At 43.2% G+C, this 16797-nt stretch overlaps 3 protein-coding genes across 7 annotated transcripts; 1 reads left to right on the forward strand and 2 right to left on the reverse strand.

Annotated features, from left to right (window-relative positions):
* Positions 1-8006: 8006 nt before the first annotated feature.
* On the reverse strand, positions 8007-9365 carry pdrg1 (p53 and DNA-damage regulated 1). 3 transcript variants are annotated; one of them, XM_027024845.3, is made up of 5 exons: positions 9243-9365; positions 9063-9144; positions 8784-8858; positions 8615-8695; positions 8007-8336 (listed from the first exon to the last, which is right to left on the reverse strand). In XM_027024845.3, the coding sequence occupies exons 1-5, from the start codon at positions 9318-9320 to the stop codon at positions 8254-8256; spliced, it is 399 nt and encodes a 132-aa protein (XP_026880646.2). In that variant the 5' UTR covers positions 9321-9365; the 3' UTR covers positions 8007-8253. The 3 variants fall into 3 exon arrangements, with proteins under 3 accessions (XP_026880646.2, XP_081561852.1, XP_081561851.1); XM_081705726.1 differs by having other exon boundaries at positions 9015-9144; XM_081705725.1 differs by having other exon boundaries at positions 8967-9144.
* A 405-nt stretch (positions 9366-9770) lies between these two features.
* Positions 9771-12951, reverse strand: fam217bb (family with sequence similarity 217 member Bb). Of its 3 annotated transcripts, XM_081705723.1 has the most exons (5): positions 12519-12951; positions 12273-12360; positions 12015-12090; positions 11796-11863; positions 9771-11698 (listed from the first exon to the last, which is right to left on the reverse strand). In XM_081705723.1, exons 1-5 carry the CDS (start codon positions 12526-12528, stop codon positions 10450-10452), a joined length of 1491 nt encoding a protein of 496 aa, XP_081561849.1. In that variant the 5' UTR covers positions 12529-12951; the 3' UTR covers positions 9771-10449. The 3 variants fall into 3 exon arrangements, with proteins under 3 accessions (XP_081561849.1, XP_081561850.1, XP_081561848.1); XM_081705722.1 differs by having other exon boundaries at positions 9772-11698; positions 12273-12949; XM_081705724.1 differs by lacking the exon at positions 11796-11863 and having other exon boundaries at positions 12273-12950.
* A 21-nt stretch (positions 12952-12972) lies between these two features.
* ppp1r3db (protein phosphatase 1, regulatory subunit 3Db) lies at positions 12973-14631 on the forward strand. The gene is made up of 2 exons (XM_027024996.3): positions 12973-13282; positions 13614-14631. Exon 2 carries the CDS (start codon positions 13626-13628, stop codon positions 14520-14522), a length of 897 nt encoding a protein of 298 aa, XP_026880797.2. The 5' UTR covers positions 12973-13282; positions 13614-13625; the 3' UTR covers positions 14523-14631.
* Positions 14632-16797: the final 2166 nt, after the last annotated feature.

A 16797-nucleotide genomic window follows, 5' to 3' on the forward strand; every position in this document is an offset into this window, starting at 1 on the left:
GTACACATGCTTTGTTCATTTGCTTTATTTATTGCTGTCTACATTTAATCAGTGCCCTTCCACTTCAAGATGTTGGACACTGGTCAGATACAGTTTATCATCATTACCTGGTCACCTTAAGGTCTTGTGCATTTTGTCCTGCTGTTAAGGAATGTTAATCACAGAAAGCACAGTGCAAGGTAACTCACCGCACTGCGCTTGCAAGAGAGGCAGGAACAAACGCTAGCTAACATGCATTCCACAGCAGTCCAACATCCCTAATTATTCAGCCAGAGTAACATGGCAGTATGAACATGAAAATGCAATGTCTATAAACATTCATATTTGAGTTTGTCTCCCCTGCCCTGGTTATAGCATTGCATGAAATCAAGAATTACTGTTGCATTACTGTGTGATCTATTGCTAAAATGTGTTCTGTAAATCAGCCTGGATAGGTAGCAGTACACATATAAATGTAACTAATCAACTTACTCAAGTAGTCAAACGTGGGCTTTGAAATTCCAATTACTGTACACAAATGTCTAACCATTACAAATTCAGTTACAATATTTGTTTTTGCTTTGTTTTTATGTTTCATTCTTCAGAAGTAGCTATTAAAAACATTTTAATCAAGGACATTCCCATGCTGTATGTAAACAACACTCAGCAGATGGGCCAGATGTTCAAGTCATCTGGAACATTTTCATACACATCACCCCATAAGAAAAAGCTGGAGGTTATTTTTTAGACTGTAAGGGTTTGTGCAATCCTTTTTTTTTACATACATTTCCACCCACCAAAGAAGGTGCTCTTATCCATCTCATGGAAAACAACCAATCATCTGTTCAAAAACAGACAAGCAACAGATGCAAGCAATGTGTATATGGGATCCTTTGGGATTTTTAAAGAACTGGTATAGTTTATGAGAAAACATACCTCTGCATAGTCATTCATCTTCCAAACCCGCCTAATGCAGTTCTGGATGGGGGATGGGATAGGAGGCTATCCCGGCAGCAGAGTGCAAGGCTGGAATCAACCCGGCAAGCACCAAGCCATCACAGGGTTGTCTTCATACCGAAACACTGACAAAGAAAGAATCAGCACAATGTCTCATATTTCACCCTTGGTGTGTATAATACACTGCCTAATTGTAGTGGCTTGCATGAGAGTTAAAACACTGACACACACCTGCAGTCAAACCTGGACCAGCTCCCATGTACCTAAAGGCATCGTTATCTGCATCAAGACTTCTGTCCTGGCAATGAGGTGGTGGAATGAACTTCCCCTACAATTGAGATGCTGGCTGAAATCTCACCTCTTCATTCGGCCACTGGCACTTACATACACAAAAATAAGCCAGGGCTTTATCCTGATGGGGTTTTGACACTAATCTAATCATCCTAGCGTGAGAATGCATTTTTGTTAGAGATTTCAAACCACCTTGTCATTTTGGCCAAATGCCATTAATGTATGTAATATTTTAAGAGAGAGTGCTTATGTTTAGATCTCTTCTTTCCCATAATAAAGTTTGAGGCTTGGTAGTGACTCTAAAATTGACTTTAATAAAATTGGTTCTGTAAAGAGAAAATACAATTACCAGACTTGTACATAAAAAATGGCCTCAGGCAATAACACTAGATTTATGGGATGACTATCCTACTTTGAAGTGCATATAATAGTACTGCTGAGGAATATATGTTAGCTGTTGTTGTATCTGCTGGAGAGGTTTTAAGACCATTTCAGGACCACCAGTCTCCTTTATGTAATTTTACCGTTTTGCAAAAGCTATTTCAATTGTCTGTATTGTAATTGCAAATTATCAGGAGGTAAATTAAATTGGGGGAGAACTACAGCATATATATATATATATATATAGTAATTGTGAATGTGATGTTAGTTCTGACATTTATGTGCAAGAACACACACAGAACACGTTCATGAGTAGACAGCAGAGTTATGTACATACCAGGGTGTTTGAATTTGGATGAAGTTTGTACGGAGCGTTCCCCTCACTAAAGTGATAGCCAATGTCCTTTTTTACTTTTCCTGTTACAGCTGATTGAAACCAGACCTGCACAGCCAGGAAGCGAGAGTTGGAGAGTGCAACACACACCCGTTCTGCCCCCTACTGGAATTCAGAAGAGCCACAAGCTCTAATTACCAGAGAGTTCGCCAAGAGACAGAACATTATTGCTTTCTCAATGTGAAAGGATTCTGACAGGGTGAAAGGAGAGACTTCCATGCTAATGTCCAAACTGCGTCTTTCTGGCCCCTCAGGAAAAGAAAAAAAAAAAAAACTCAACCCAAAGCAATTAGATAATTTGCCAAGAAATGCTGGTTAACAAAGACCCTAAACCACAATGTTGGAATCATATCCGGAAGCACACTGCTGCATAAGATTATCTGAATTCTTTAAGCCATACAATTGCACAAAAAAAAAAACAATGTATGTCATGATTGTGATGAATGTTACATTCCGTGACAAAATGCCAAAGTAACGAATCTGCATAGGGATAAGTAGGTTACTAACACCTCTCTGCAATGTCTGGATTTTGGTATCTTGATAGCTACACCAAACTGATCATTTTTACGCACATCTATGAAGTTCTGGGCATTACAATACAGTTTGTTTCTGCCAGACTGACAATTATTCCACCCTTTTATAAGGAAATTAATTATAGACACTGTACATTTTTAATAAAAACAACTGTTCCTCTTAATCATTGAAAATACAGGGTTTTTTGAGTACCTCTACCAAGTGTCTTTGTTTCAGTTTCTTTGACACTGGTTTTTGCCATCACATTTTTTTGACTAACATCTCTTTGAATTTTAGTCCAAATTCAGTTATTTCAAACTGATTTGTTCAATAATGCAATGACCTAAAAGTCATAAAAACATAGTGAGACAGATATAGAAAATGACGTAAGAAAATTAAGCAAATTGTGTAGAAGCTATATAAATATGTCTCAGTAATTACTAACACCATCCAGCTGCTTCTTTATATTAATTGACTTGTTTTTTCTTTAGTAGAACTCACTACGTCCGTGAATTCAATAATTAAATCAAGCATGTGATGCCATGAAATCCTCATATTCCCATGAGCCTCTCTGGCAGATTATTTAGCATCGTTTGCCTGCCATAACTAGTGAACAATCAGCCAATGAGATTCAAGCAAAACTGCGTTAACTTGCATTTTCATGCATCTTCTAAAGTGATGTCACAAGTTTCAATTACATCACCAGATCACCAATTACAACTCAGGTCACTCAGCTGGTCCTAATGGTGGCTGTACATGCCTGACACTACACCCACCGTGTTTTACGTAACGTTTTACAACATTACATTTACTAGGACCAGTGGTTAATAAATGCTGTGATCTCATATGATTTCATTCATCATGGAAGTCTATAACTGGTTGTGGAAATGTGAGTTCAGAAAAGGTTAGACCTGTTATGCTCACACCTCTCTCATTCGCACATCACAGACAAGCACGTGCGCACACACGTGTTCCCATGCAGCACGTGACCCAGGTCTGACCTCATGTGGAGATTTGTGAGGATCCATCGCAGATGAAACACATTATCATTCTAGTTCACAACTGTCCAACCTCAAAACCGTGCACTTCTGCACCACTGTACGCCCTGCCGTGCTCTCCAGTACAGTGAACAGAGTACATCCACCCTTCAGATCTCAAACTGACAGTTCATACAGAAATACACAGAGCATTCAAAGGCTATAAGGTTCGCACAGTAGTAGTCAAGAACAATTATCACATCAATGCTTTGGGATAGACTGTGATATTTTGATCGCAATCACGATTTCCAGAATGAAACCCTCTTCTAGATTTCTTGTTTTAGGCAAACAAAAACCAGATGCTCCTGGAACAACACCTCATCCTCAGTTAATTCCATCTTTACTTCCCTCCTACTCCCCAAAAACAATCAAATCAAACCACAAACAGAGGCACAGAACCCGGGCAACACCGTTGCCTCCCCTTGACTCATTTAAGATGAAAAAAATAATGTAAACAGTCATGTCAGTGGGAACAACAAAGTCCCAGCAGCAGTGCAGTTCAGCTGGATGTAATCGCGCGCATAGAGAGCAAACCTGCACACAAAACAAGCAGCCAAGCAGCGTGACCTGTGCCTGGAGACGGCGGGAAGTGTTGTCTGTGCCAGATCTGCGTACTTGCAGCTCAGCAGAGGCGGGGATAACCACGGCAAAAACAGGTCCACATGTTTATGGCAGTTAGCAGACGATTTTATCCAAAGTGACTTACAGTTATGTAAGTCTGAATACGACTTGAGTAGTTGGCAGTGGTGGAACTTGAACTAGCAACCTTCTGATTATTAGTCCAGAGTCTTAACCACTGAACTACCACTGCACCTCTACACATTGCCAAGCAGGGGTCACACACTGTCGCACATTTTATTTTGCTTTGTCATTCTAACGCTGCATGATTTATGCCATTTTTGCACTCACTTTGTTTTTTCTCCATGGCAGTAAAAAGACCTTCCCACCCAATGACTCCACTGAGTGAAACCGAACCCCTGGGCTCTTTTTGGACATGAGGACATGAAAACAGAGCACATAGATTTAGGCTCTTGCTGTGCCATTATTACCCCCCTCCCCCACGTGCACACACATACAAACACCCGGGACACCCAGCACCCTTACTGGGAAAATATGGCCTCTCGTTTTGTAGTGGACCTCACATAAATCCAGCATGGGTCTGTAATGTAAACAAACATCAGAGGGGAAAGACACTAAAGAGAGCACCTGGAGTTTGGATGAAAACAGGGCAAACTAACTGTGCAGTGATGTGTGAGGGCTGTATATATATATATATATATATATATATATATATATATATATATATATATATATATATATATACCATGGAAAAAACAAAACAAAAAAAAACAAAACTTTTTTTCTGGTAGTAGTGTTTTCAGAGCTTGAGTAATGCAGAGAAAACAAGTTCATGTTCATTTTAAACAACCCAGTACGGGTGTTTTATTTGGTAGAATAACCCTCATTTTCAGTCACAACGTTCCAAGTGTCTTAGCATCTTGGAATAACAGCTTTGAATGTGTCTTGTAGTATCTGGCACCAAGACATTAGCAGCCAATCCTTTAAGTCCTGTAAACTGTGAGGTGGGGCTTCCAAAGGTCAGACTTGCTTTTCTAATACATCCCACACATGATCAATCGGATTGAAATATGGGGAAATTGTAGGAGAGTCAACACCTTGACTTTTTTGTCACAGGGGCTTAACTTTGCTTTGAAAAGTACTGAGGATAAGAATGAGGCTAGGGCATTGCATTCAATTCAACTGCCCCTCAAATTCACCTTCCCTTTAAGAAATCAAGTCCTCAGGCATAAACATTCATGTTCCCTTTAAGAATGTGCATCGTCAGGCACACGCACGTTCGCACTCCCTTTAAGAACCCACGTTGTCAGGCAAACGCAAGTTCACTTTCTCTTTACTTTAAAGAGATTGATCTATAGCCTACAGGATGGATTTCACAGCAAGCGTTTCTCTCAGAACATCATTATGTCTAATCGTTTACTCTGGCTGGAGAGACCTGAACCCACAAGTGTCGTCTCACCTTACCATTACACAGATTACGGTTGAAATCATTAAATGTTCTGTGTCAACAATCACAGCACTGTAATATTTAAACAACCAACCCCAGAATATGCTCCAACACCTCAAGTAATTGCCCAGGTGCTGATTTTTTTTTTCTCAACAGAAGAGAAATGTGACGTTTGTTGTTCTTGACCATCTCTGTTTATGTTGCCCTCCCCGGCTGTGTGTTGGGGTGTTGTCAGACCGCTCCATCCCCTGTTGGTTTAGCCCCACCAGGCTGCCTCTCCGGCTGCAGGTCAGGTGGACCGCACATCATCCAAAGGGTTGCCCTTGGCTCCTTCTTCTTCATCACGCATGGTGACGCAGAGCCACGTTGCAACCAGACCCAAACCTCCCCACATGGGACAGCCACAGTGGAAAATATGTCTTTTTGGAACCAGGAGGAAGACAGATTATCATCCATGCCTTTTCTCCCTGGAGAACAAGATACTCTCTGTCACCGTGGAGTCATCTGTTCCCGTGATTTAATTTGATGTGTTGGATCATGTGTCCTGGTCTGACATTGTTGTTCGGATTGCTATATACAACAAAGCTACAAAAACATGAGTATTCAGGTATTCATCTGTGGTTTCATCAAAGATCGAGGGAAGGCTTTGGAAGCACACTGCCTGAGAAACATGGCTTTTATAACAACCCACAACAAGCTTTTTCAGCAGGTTCAGCCCCGACCTCCTGACTTCTCACACTCCAATCCACCCACAGTAAACGAAGCCCGCCTGCATTGCTCCGAGCGTCCTTTAATGCATTAAGAGTTATTTAATTTCATCCATGAAACAAATGTGAGCTCACAATGGGGGGACATTCTCCAATTCACCAGCAACAGATGTTCATACTCACGCCAGAGAGAATGGCACCCCCTCGCCCCCCGCTCAACAAACACAGCATTCCACCACCACGGGGCGTAGGAGAGCTAATGTCAGCTGAAAGCGTCCCACCGACCCAACCAATGAAACAAGTCTCCTTGCATCAGCAGTGACTCACGTGTTTACACTCTGATAAGGGAATACCATTCGATGGATCCTCACAACACCAGTGTTTGTGCTCCTCTGCTTCCCAGACAGCATCCATGATCTGTGCCCAGCCACTTTATTTACTGGCTTTCACCTTAACTGCCTTCTGGCAATGACAGGACTCCCTGTAATTACCTGGTACAAGCACCATGGTACGAGCACAAAATGAGCTTGTATATTGGATGGATCATGATCACAGCCTTGACACAGTCCTTTGTGTATACCTTTACTGCCTTGACTTAGTCCTTTATGCAAAGCCATTTCTACATGGTTTTTCTTACATTTCTTTATCATATCTCACACTGTCACAGATGAACAGAACCATGTACTACATATGGCCCTGCTGTGGGTCATTTCACAGGGATTGTGCTGGACAGACACCTGATTTGGTGATCCTATGATCAGGGCAGTGGTAGCTCAGTGGTTAAAGTACTTAATCAAAAGGTTCAAGCCCCACCACTGCCAAGTTGCCACTGTTGGGCCCCTGAGCAAGACCCTTAACCCTCAATTGCTCAAGTTGTACTCAGTCATAATTGTAAGTCACTTTGGATAAAAGTGTCAGCTAAATGCAAATATGTCTAAAGGCAAACTCAGTTTCCATCTCCAACTGATTCATATATTTATCACATCTGACCACATCCAGGGCTTTGGACATCACACAACCCTCTGAGCACCCTTAGGTTATGCAAATTGTAACCCTAGCCTGCTAAAGAAACTACTGTTGTTTTATTAGGAGATAAATAAAACAGTAAATGTAGATATTCTTACTTGCTTGTTTGAATATTAAAACTTGTCCCAGTAAGTTTAAGTACAGTTGTACTCAGGTTTCTGGCTCTTCTTTACATAATTGCTTTAGGGTATTTAAGTGTCCACAGCCACAGAAAACACATTCTAGGTGGAAAACTGCTTCTGAAGTTTGAAATCTTTTCCAAAGGTCAAACCATCAATGTCTGAAGAAAGCACAGAAGTAAACATAACTACGAAACAAACAACATCCTTCAATTCACCAGTGTGGATGATTGTGGAGTTAATGAAACAACACTGCTCCCTACTGGTCGAATAGAGTATAATGTGGTTTTTATGATTTCAACTCTAAATATTCAACACAAAGGAATTATTTCTAAAGTACTGGTTTCTGAAACATGGAGTCTTTATACAGGTCCTTAATTTGTCAAAAACAAAAAATTATTAGTACATTGCACATGTGCAATGTGATTATCAACGGGACCAACACAACAGCGCAACACAAGTCCATTTGTGAGTCATTGTAGTTTGACTTTGTACACCTGCATATATAGTATGTGTTTATAAGCCAAGTGGGTAGTAACAACTTAGAGGCAGTTTACAAATAAGACACATGAAATGTACTTTTTACTGATATTTTATAAGTTTACTCAAATATATTTGATAACATTCTTTTTTTCCCTCTTCTTCCGGTTTGGGCAAGATACTTTCATCCTTTCCATAATCCATACGGCTTCATATGTACACGTGATTGAACTCTAAACATAATCATGTGTGATGTTTCCAGTGTTCACCATGTTCAAGTGTTTTGTCTGCCTCACAGTCTCTAATGCATCAGAGATGCTTTAACTCTCATGCCTGGAAAGCATTATCTCTTGAGGATGCTATGAATTGCGTTAAGTTCTTCATTGGAGAGAGGAGAAAGGTTGTATCCCTGGAGTTCAGGCTTCCCTGCAGGACAGAAAAATTGCACATCACATACACAACTGTATAATGTAGACCAGATTTTTGAAGGGTGGTTTGTGATCAAGAATATGTAAGCAAAACAGGTTTTTAACAGAATTCTACTTCTTAAAATGCAATTTCTGTTGAATGTAAAAAGCAAACATTTAAAATATATTGCAATTCCATCCGTCCTATATTTTTTGACAAAAAATTCCACTAGGATGTGGTCTATCACTATTCTGTACAGGAGATAACAATAATCAGAAACCAGAATGCTGAAATACCTTGCAGGTCATTGAGACGATTTACTTTTGCTTTGAGTCGTTTCCGGAGGTCATTTATCTCTCGGTCAAGCTGCTCTTGATCTGTTAATGAGACACGTCACCAATACTGAACGCAGCTGAATCGGCAGGAAAGCTACAGGCAAAGGTAAAATTAGCTCGGCCTGCTCACCTTTCTGTATCATGACTTTAGTTCTCTCCGAGGAAAACTTGATGAACATATTTCCAAAGCAAACCTTCACTTTGTCTGGGAACAAACAGACAGGAAAACACTGGCACGACGAAGGAAGCAGACATAAGTTAACTACAACAGAAACTTCCCCCAGGGTTAGGTTCACCAGTACAGCTGTGGTACCAGTATGGGAAGTAACGTCACCAGTACAGAAGGCGACGGCTGTGGTACCAGTATGAGAAGTAACGTCACCAGTACAGAAGGCGACGGCTGTGGTACCAGTATGAGAAGTAACGTCACCAGTCCGTAGCGCGCTCAGTGCCTCGCGATTCCGGTTTCTTCGCGCGTCCAGGTCCACGATCTGCGTTGGCGCGAGACAGCGGGACGTCAGCTAGGTCACCTGAGGTCAGGCAAGGTCGCGACGACAGTGACGTCAGTGGGCGGGCTGCGGTCACGCACCTGTTGCTTGTCCGCGAGCACGTCTTCTGCGGCGGCTTCTACCTCGCTCAGGTGTTCCAGCGCTCGCTGACACTCCATCGCGCGCCCCTGTAAAATGAGTCCGACTGCACGAGAATGCCGCAAAACTTTGGTTCCGACACCCAAAATGCGAGCTCTAAAATGACACGCCGAGTTTAATTTTTTAATTTATAGAATGTGCAACGTTTGTATCTAATTAAAGCGTCTTCTCTGCTCATTATATAGGTGCCAACAAAACTGTCTGTGGTTGGTGCGATTGTCGTTGGCAGAATATTTAGAATTTTAATTCGGCTTGGCACTAAATGCCTGTTTTTTTTTTCTAGTAGTAATAGTTGTTGGTGATGGGTGAGTTTGTCTCACCAAACCTCTGCGCTGAAAAATATATTGCTGGTTTATATTCTCCTCTAACGAAAATCACTGTGTAGAGGTTCAGGAAACCTGGAAGTGTCTGGGTGAAAGATGTGGGACTGTGTTATTATTTGTTGAGTTTTAACTACTTTTACAGCACACATAATAATGTTCCTTTGATTTCGATTATTAATCTACATATTTGCAATTTATTTGTATTTTACAAAGACACATTGAATGAGCTGTATATACAAACATTTAAGTAACCGATATAGGTACAATAAAGATTTTCTCCATGCCATAAAAAAAACAAACTTGACAATTTAAAAGTACTCGTTTCTTACACAAAGCAATAAAATACAAAATTGTAATTATTAATAGGACATACTGTTATTAGTAGTATGTAAAAAACCTGCAAACTTTATATTCATCTTTGTGTTAAAATACAGTGTGCTACCGTGAAGTATGAGGTATTGCATATTATTGTATAAATGTCCATAAACTGTTCCAAACAGAAGTGTAGGATAATTCATTTTAGAAGTGAAGGGTTATTAATCAAAACTAAACATAGTTTCTGGAAGCTGCCTTTTATGTATACACCCCATAATTCAAGAGATTGCTGGTGGAAAAATACTTGACCTTCATAAGTAAACAAACGAAGGAATAAAATAAAAGACAATACAGATTCATTCTAAATGAAATTTTGAAAAATAATCATAAATAAAAGGAAATATGCAATAACTGTATTGACCAAACAAAATAACAAAACCACAAACAATTAAAAGATAAAATGCTGTACATGTAATTATTTAAGTATGGTATGGATGCGAATTTTTTAATGTCATGTAATGACGAACTCAACACGTTTCTGTTTCCCAACAGGTTTACGAATGACTGAGTCTGTGGAGCTTTCCAATTCACTTGAGCTTGTAGCCCCTAGTGACTCTGAGCCCTGTCTTATACGTTGTGATGGTTTATGCTCTATGTGCCCAGCCCTTACCTGCCCACAGGTCCGTCTCCACCCCTCCCCCTCAGTGGGGCCCCTCTCCCTCAAAACACTGGACTCCAGGCCTCTAGTATTGGACACGCACTGGGCACCGCATGGGGCGCCCGCCGGGTTCCGAATGTTCCCGATGGCCTGCATGCGCTTCAGGTGCCCGCTACCGTCCAACGGGTCACTGAGTCTGTGATGTCGAGGTGCCGGTGTGCGCTCAAACTGACGAGTCCGAGTCTCGCTACTGCTTCTCCTGCACGCTGCCGCAGGTCTCGCCGACCCCTCCGGAAGTGGACTCGCGTGGGAGCAGTGAGGGTGGGCACGCGGGCGGCACACGGAGTCTCCAGCATGACAACGGTGTCTGCAGCTGGGGCAGGCACCTACGGGCAGCGCGTCAGCCAGGGAGGAGAGCAAAGCTAAGGGGAAGGCGCGCGGACAGTGGAGGATGGTTTTCGGGGCGCTGAGGCTGCAGTGAGGCGGGGCCTGGGGCCAGTGGCGAGCAGCACAGGTGGACACGTTGCTCTCTTCCTGCACCGTCTGGATCTGTTGCCACTCCAGCTGCAGCAGCCGCTCCAGGTACCGCTCCAGCTGGCTGGCGGGCCTGGGTCGGGGGATGCCGCGGCCATCCGTGTTCAAGTACGTGGCCAGCTGCTGGAGGCTCCAGGAGTTGAAGGGCGGCGGCAGGAAGTCGGGGTAGCCGTCACGGTGGCGCCGCAGGCCCCGAGACGGAGGTGGCGAGGCCCAGAAGTCGCAGCGGTCGAGGGCTTCCGCCCGCAGGTGGAGCTGTGGAGGGCCGGTGACAGACGGAGGCCCTGGGAGCCTCTCCATGTCAGACAGGTCGCTGCCACCGTCTGTATCCGCACCACCCGGGACACATGTACAGACTGCATCCTCACCTTGGACCAGGGCCGTTGCCGGCTCCTGCCGCGGGGGAGGATCACACATAAGTGACAGTGGAGAAGAGCCTGGGAGCCCCGCCGAGTCAGTGGCGTCATCTGTACCCTGTGCTCGGCTGCACTGTGGGTTCTTCCTGAGACCTCTGTCCCTTGGTCCCTTCAAGGAAACCTTGGACTTGGTGATGACTTCTCTAGGGTTGCTAAAGAACATCGTTTAATGTTAAAACACTGAAATATGCACCGATGCACACAGAAACAACAACAACAATGACAAATAAAATAAATGTAACATCTTACAAAGCTGTAGCTGTGATAATGACTGAAACCTGATCAGGTCTTGTCCTCCTACCTCTTATCTGTAATCCCTACTGACACAAGGACAAATGACTCAATTATATTTTAATTATTAGTTATTCATTATTAATATTACTCTACACTTTACTCACAAATCAACATATGAATGAAAACTGCACATTTGCATACTTTTTTTGATAAAAACTTACGCAATGCACTTACGTTCTCGATTGCCAAATCTTTGTCATCTTTTTCTGGAATTTGAGAACGCACAGGAGGGTTTGTGCTTCTTCGATCGCTAGTAAAACAAAACCAGTCAGCCTCGACAGTGGGCATCTAAAGTGTGGTACTCTGTACTGCAACTGTCCACAGAGAAGAGCTCAGAGCCATTACTATACGTAAATCCACAACCGAAGTGAATCGGAAAGACGAGTGTCATTTCGCATAGCAGAAACAATGGATCTAGTTAATATTTCTTACCGTGAGGCATTTCTTGAGATTTTCGTTTTATGTCGACTGTGGGATGAAAGATTATCGTGTCCATTGTGTATAGCCCGCTCCTGCAACACTGTCTTCATCATTAACGGGTATTAGAAGAGGTGCACGTACCCAACCATGTTTTACGCAAGAAACTGAGCGCAACTTAATTGCGCTTGCTTTAAGACATCACTATTTGGAAATGACTGGATTTATTTGTTTGTGCCCCGGTCGTGTTTATACACTCACCATTAATCATTTCCTGACATCAGTCCCTCTAATCTGTTCGACATCCTCAGAGTACACAGAACCGTACATGGCTGCGCTAAATAATTCAGCAGCGACCAGATCATCTATCGGTAACAAGACAGTTAGGCAGTCTGTGCAATTTCGTCTTCAAATAATACCGCGACCAACTGACACTGATTTTCTAAAGCCCCAAATAATCCAAAGGCATTTACACGCGCACCATAGTCTCGTTGCTAGAAGGCGGGATTGTGGTCGCACCGTGAGCCCCGTGGATGCGTGGGAAATGGAGTAACGTGAAGCCGCTCGGGTGTTTTACACCTGAATATATAGCACGTTTTTAATGCATTTACTAATCGTGCTGGTAGCAGCCCACGGACTGAATGCGGTTTGGCGCTGCGTCATGCGGTCATGCATGTATGCATTATTTATGGAGACGGCCACAGCTCGCGCTTTTCTGGTCACCAGCTGTGAGGTGTGTGTGTGGTCTAATAATAAACCATCTCTCTAGACGTCCAAACTACCCAGTGGGATCAGGATATAAAGGTCAGAGGTGGTTAAGTCCTCACGCAGTCGAAACCAAAACACTGTATTGAGATTATTATGCATGCACAATAAAAACACCAATTTTGGGGACTCGGTCGACAATATCAGCGATCAAAGATGTAGCCACAGAGACGAGCAGATTTGCGTGGCACGACGTGAGATTCTACACATCCGAGTCTGCAGCTGGTCTCAGTATGTTCATTTGCCTCCGTTTTTATTCGGTAAGTTTTACAGCAACAGACTTTTGATTCACACGATAGATTGCATGTATAACATGCACGTTTAAGTTAATAGGCATATAAATTGTTGTTCCAAGGACCGACTCCTCCAGACGTCTTTATACAGGGATTTTGCATAAAATTACGTCAGCTCTCGTCTCATTTTACGTGACCTTGGAACAAAGCATTTTAAACCTAGCTGCCATGTTTCCGTAACCCCTTCTCCCAATAATTCTGACAAGTTAAAATTAAAACTGATATCACTAAAGTTTAAAATGATTTAAAACCACTAACGGAGCCCTTTTTTGTATGATTATTTTTTTATTTTGCAAAGCTGTCGTGAAAAATGTCGTTGTTTGGCAGCAAGTCTCCTGGGAAGCTGGAAGTGGCAGTGCAGTTCACCGGCGGGCTGAGGGAAGTGTTGCGGCCTTCCAGGACCCTCCGCCTGCAGCATGTCTACGACCCTCAGGCCCCTCACAGGAGCCCGGTGGCGATCCGGCCCCCGAGCCCCCGCACGGCTCCTCCGAGGGAGAGGACCGCCCGCCGGAGTTTCTCTTGCGAGCCTGAGCCCCGGCCCATTATGAGGAGGAGAGCCCGTTCCCTGCCCTCCTCCGCCGAGCGGCAGGCCCGCGGCAGCCCGCGCGTCCGCTTCGTGGACTCCCTCGGCTTGGAGCTGGAGTGCGTGAAGCTTTTTGAGGCTGGTGAGGACCCGGCGGTCCCGGTTCACGTCATGAGCAGGCTCCTGGCTAGCTCGGAGCTCGCCACTGGGAAGAGCCTAGAGCTGACCTTGCCTTACTTCCAGCCGTCCTTCCCGGGGAACATGGCAGGCGCGCCCGGCTTCCTGCGGCGACTGTGCCGTCAGCGCGTGTGTCTCGAGACCATCCACTGCTCGGAGCTGGGCATCGCTGGCACAGTCCAGGTGCTGAACCAGGCCTTCGAGAAGCAGGTCACGGTGCATTACTCGTTCACAGACTGGAAGAGCGCCAGCGATTCCAAAGCCAGCTGGGTGTCCACCGTGCACAGGGACGGAGCTGAGCCGGAATCGGATGTTTTTCGTTTTCGTTTGCCCGTGCCCCCATTCATCCTCCAACCCAACGTCACCCTGCAGTTCGCCATCTGCTTCCAGGTTCTTGGAGAGGAATTTTGGGACAATAACGATGGACACAATTACAAACTAGCCTGCCACACCTACAAGCTCATTGTGCCCAAAGAATGTGAGGCAAGCATGGTGCACTTCACCTAAACCATCACAAGGGGGTGCTGTGAGCAACAACAGCGTCAACAAATATTAACTCCTTCAGGAAGAAAAACATTTCTGTAAAAAATGAATAAAATCCTAGTTCATAACTTAACCATCCAACAGTCTTTCCCTTTTTTAATATAATCTATAACCAATTTACTTTATGGATGCTTTATTCTTTCTTTCATTTATGGTTGGGGTTAAAGGTTAGGTTTTTGTTTTTAAACTAGACCATGGCTTAATCTGACTTGCTTCACATAATTTAGAAAACATAAACTGATTCAGGAGAGAGGATACTTTTTAAAAATTGTTCATGTTTTATATCTAAATAACTTTATCTTCATATGTAACCCCCCACCCCCACTAAGGAGCAATCATGCCTTCTGACTGGCTGGTTGGTTGATCTGCTGTACTATGTCATATCTCTAGGACAGAATTAATCCTCCCTGAGTTCTGAAAACATTCTGCAGTTTTCACTCGTCTGTCTCTTGACCCAATTTTCTGAAAGCCCAGAGACACTGCTCCCCCTTCGGTGAATTACACCTAGAAATGTAATCCTGAGTGTCCCAGCATGCCTATCTGCCTCATAGAACCTGATTGGGCAAGATCTGATTTCAAATCAAAAACTCTCCCACTTTCCTTGATAAGAAAAACATCACTTCACTGCCATACACAGCTTATCTGTGATTAACAAGTTAAGATTCTCACCTTCAGTATTTCTGCTTTCCTTACGGCCCAGAGATTCTGGCCCTGTGCCAGAGGCTCCCATCACCCCTCTGGCAGCCTGTGGCACAGTGGAATTGGAGGCAGGCATTCATCCATGTGTCTGTTTCAGGTTAGCTGCCCCGGCACGTCTTGTGAAATGGAGTATATTCTCTGCTGGCTTTACAAGAAAAAGTTAGATTTTTCTTGCACACATCGACCAAAAAGGCAGACAAAATATATCTTGCTGTATGTAATTATTCATAAATTTGTGGATTATTGTGCTTTACTGTAATAAGTAGTAATCACCTCAAATATAGCCCAAGTGTTGTCCAATCTGCTACGCTTCAAATGACTAACCTGGTTGAGACCCAGACTGCCTGGATTTGTAACAGTATTTCTCTCAAATGCATTGCTGGATGTGTGGTTTTCTTCTTCACCTCAAGATGGCGCTGCTGGGTAGGGTGAGGAAGGTAAGGATTTTTTTTTTTAGCAAAACAGAAGGACCCTTAAAATGAACTGTACCTTTTCTCTCTGGTTCTGAAGGAGCTTCTCAACTGTTCCGCCCCTACATTACCTGTGGTCACATTCGTACAAATTAAAGAAGAAACCTGCTTGTTTTCAGTCTAATTAAATTACTTACATGAGAGGGTGCCAAACATGGCAGATTCTGAAAGTTCTTTTCATAAACACAAAGAAATGCAAATATTGCATTCATTCTACAAGAATAAATGATACACAAAACAATAAAAAAGAACATTTGACTGCTCATATTTAATGCAGATTTTCCATGTGAATTTCCATTCCCTGTGAAAATTCTACTGTGCTGCTGGTTACTTATTGAGATCGCAGGGTAACCCAGTCTTAAACCCAGTCTACATGTGCCTGCTAGTCTTTGGTTTTTCCTAAGCCTTTCACACCGTGCTTTCTGACACATCTAGTGCTTAGCTTGATTTCCAGTGACTTTGCTGGCTTCCAGACATTGTCTCACCTGGAGGAGTCATGACTCTTCGAGTGCTGCTCCTTCACCATGCAAATCCCAAACTGTCCTGAACGATGTGCTGTCGGGGAGTAACTTCAGCCTGGGTCAAGGAGTTCCACAAGCATAGACTCAGAAAGATGGGGTTTCAAAAGGAGAGGATGGCAGGACCTTCAATCAGAGCACACTTACACTGGGTGAACAAAATGGCAAGAAAATAAAGGATGAACAGCTGAGATGTGTTACTGGGTCAGTAAAGACATTCATGACTCCATTTAAAAGGCTGACCCAGGTTTAGAAGCATAAAGGGGTGGAGCTATACCCAACCCTATTATTTATGCATGATCTTTAAATGCCTTCATTAATATTAATCACTCTGGATTATATGGAAGTATCTGGCCCTGTAATCAAAAGGTTAAAAGCACTTTGAGCAGTCAGAAAGTAGCCCCTCTGTGGTATTCTGTTGTACATAGCATCAGTATTCTTGGGTTTGCAAATTAGTCTTGAGAATTGATGTATTCTACAGTAGCTATATAGCAAAAATACCTATGGCATGTTTATGTAGCTACATATTTTGTGAGTACATAGCTACAAAAT

The sequence above is a fragment of the Electrophorus electricus genome, chromosome 22 (assembly GCF_041902795.1).
Source record: "Electrophorus electricus isolate QZ-2024a chromosome 22, ASM4190279v1, whole genome shotgun sequence".
In the NCBI taxonomy this organism is placed as follows: domain Eukaryota; kingdom Metazoa; phylum Chordata; class Actinopteri; order Gymnotiformes; family Gymnotidae; genus Electrophorus; species Electrophorus electricus.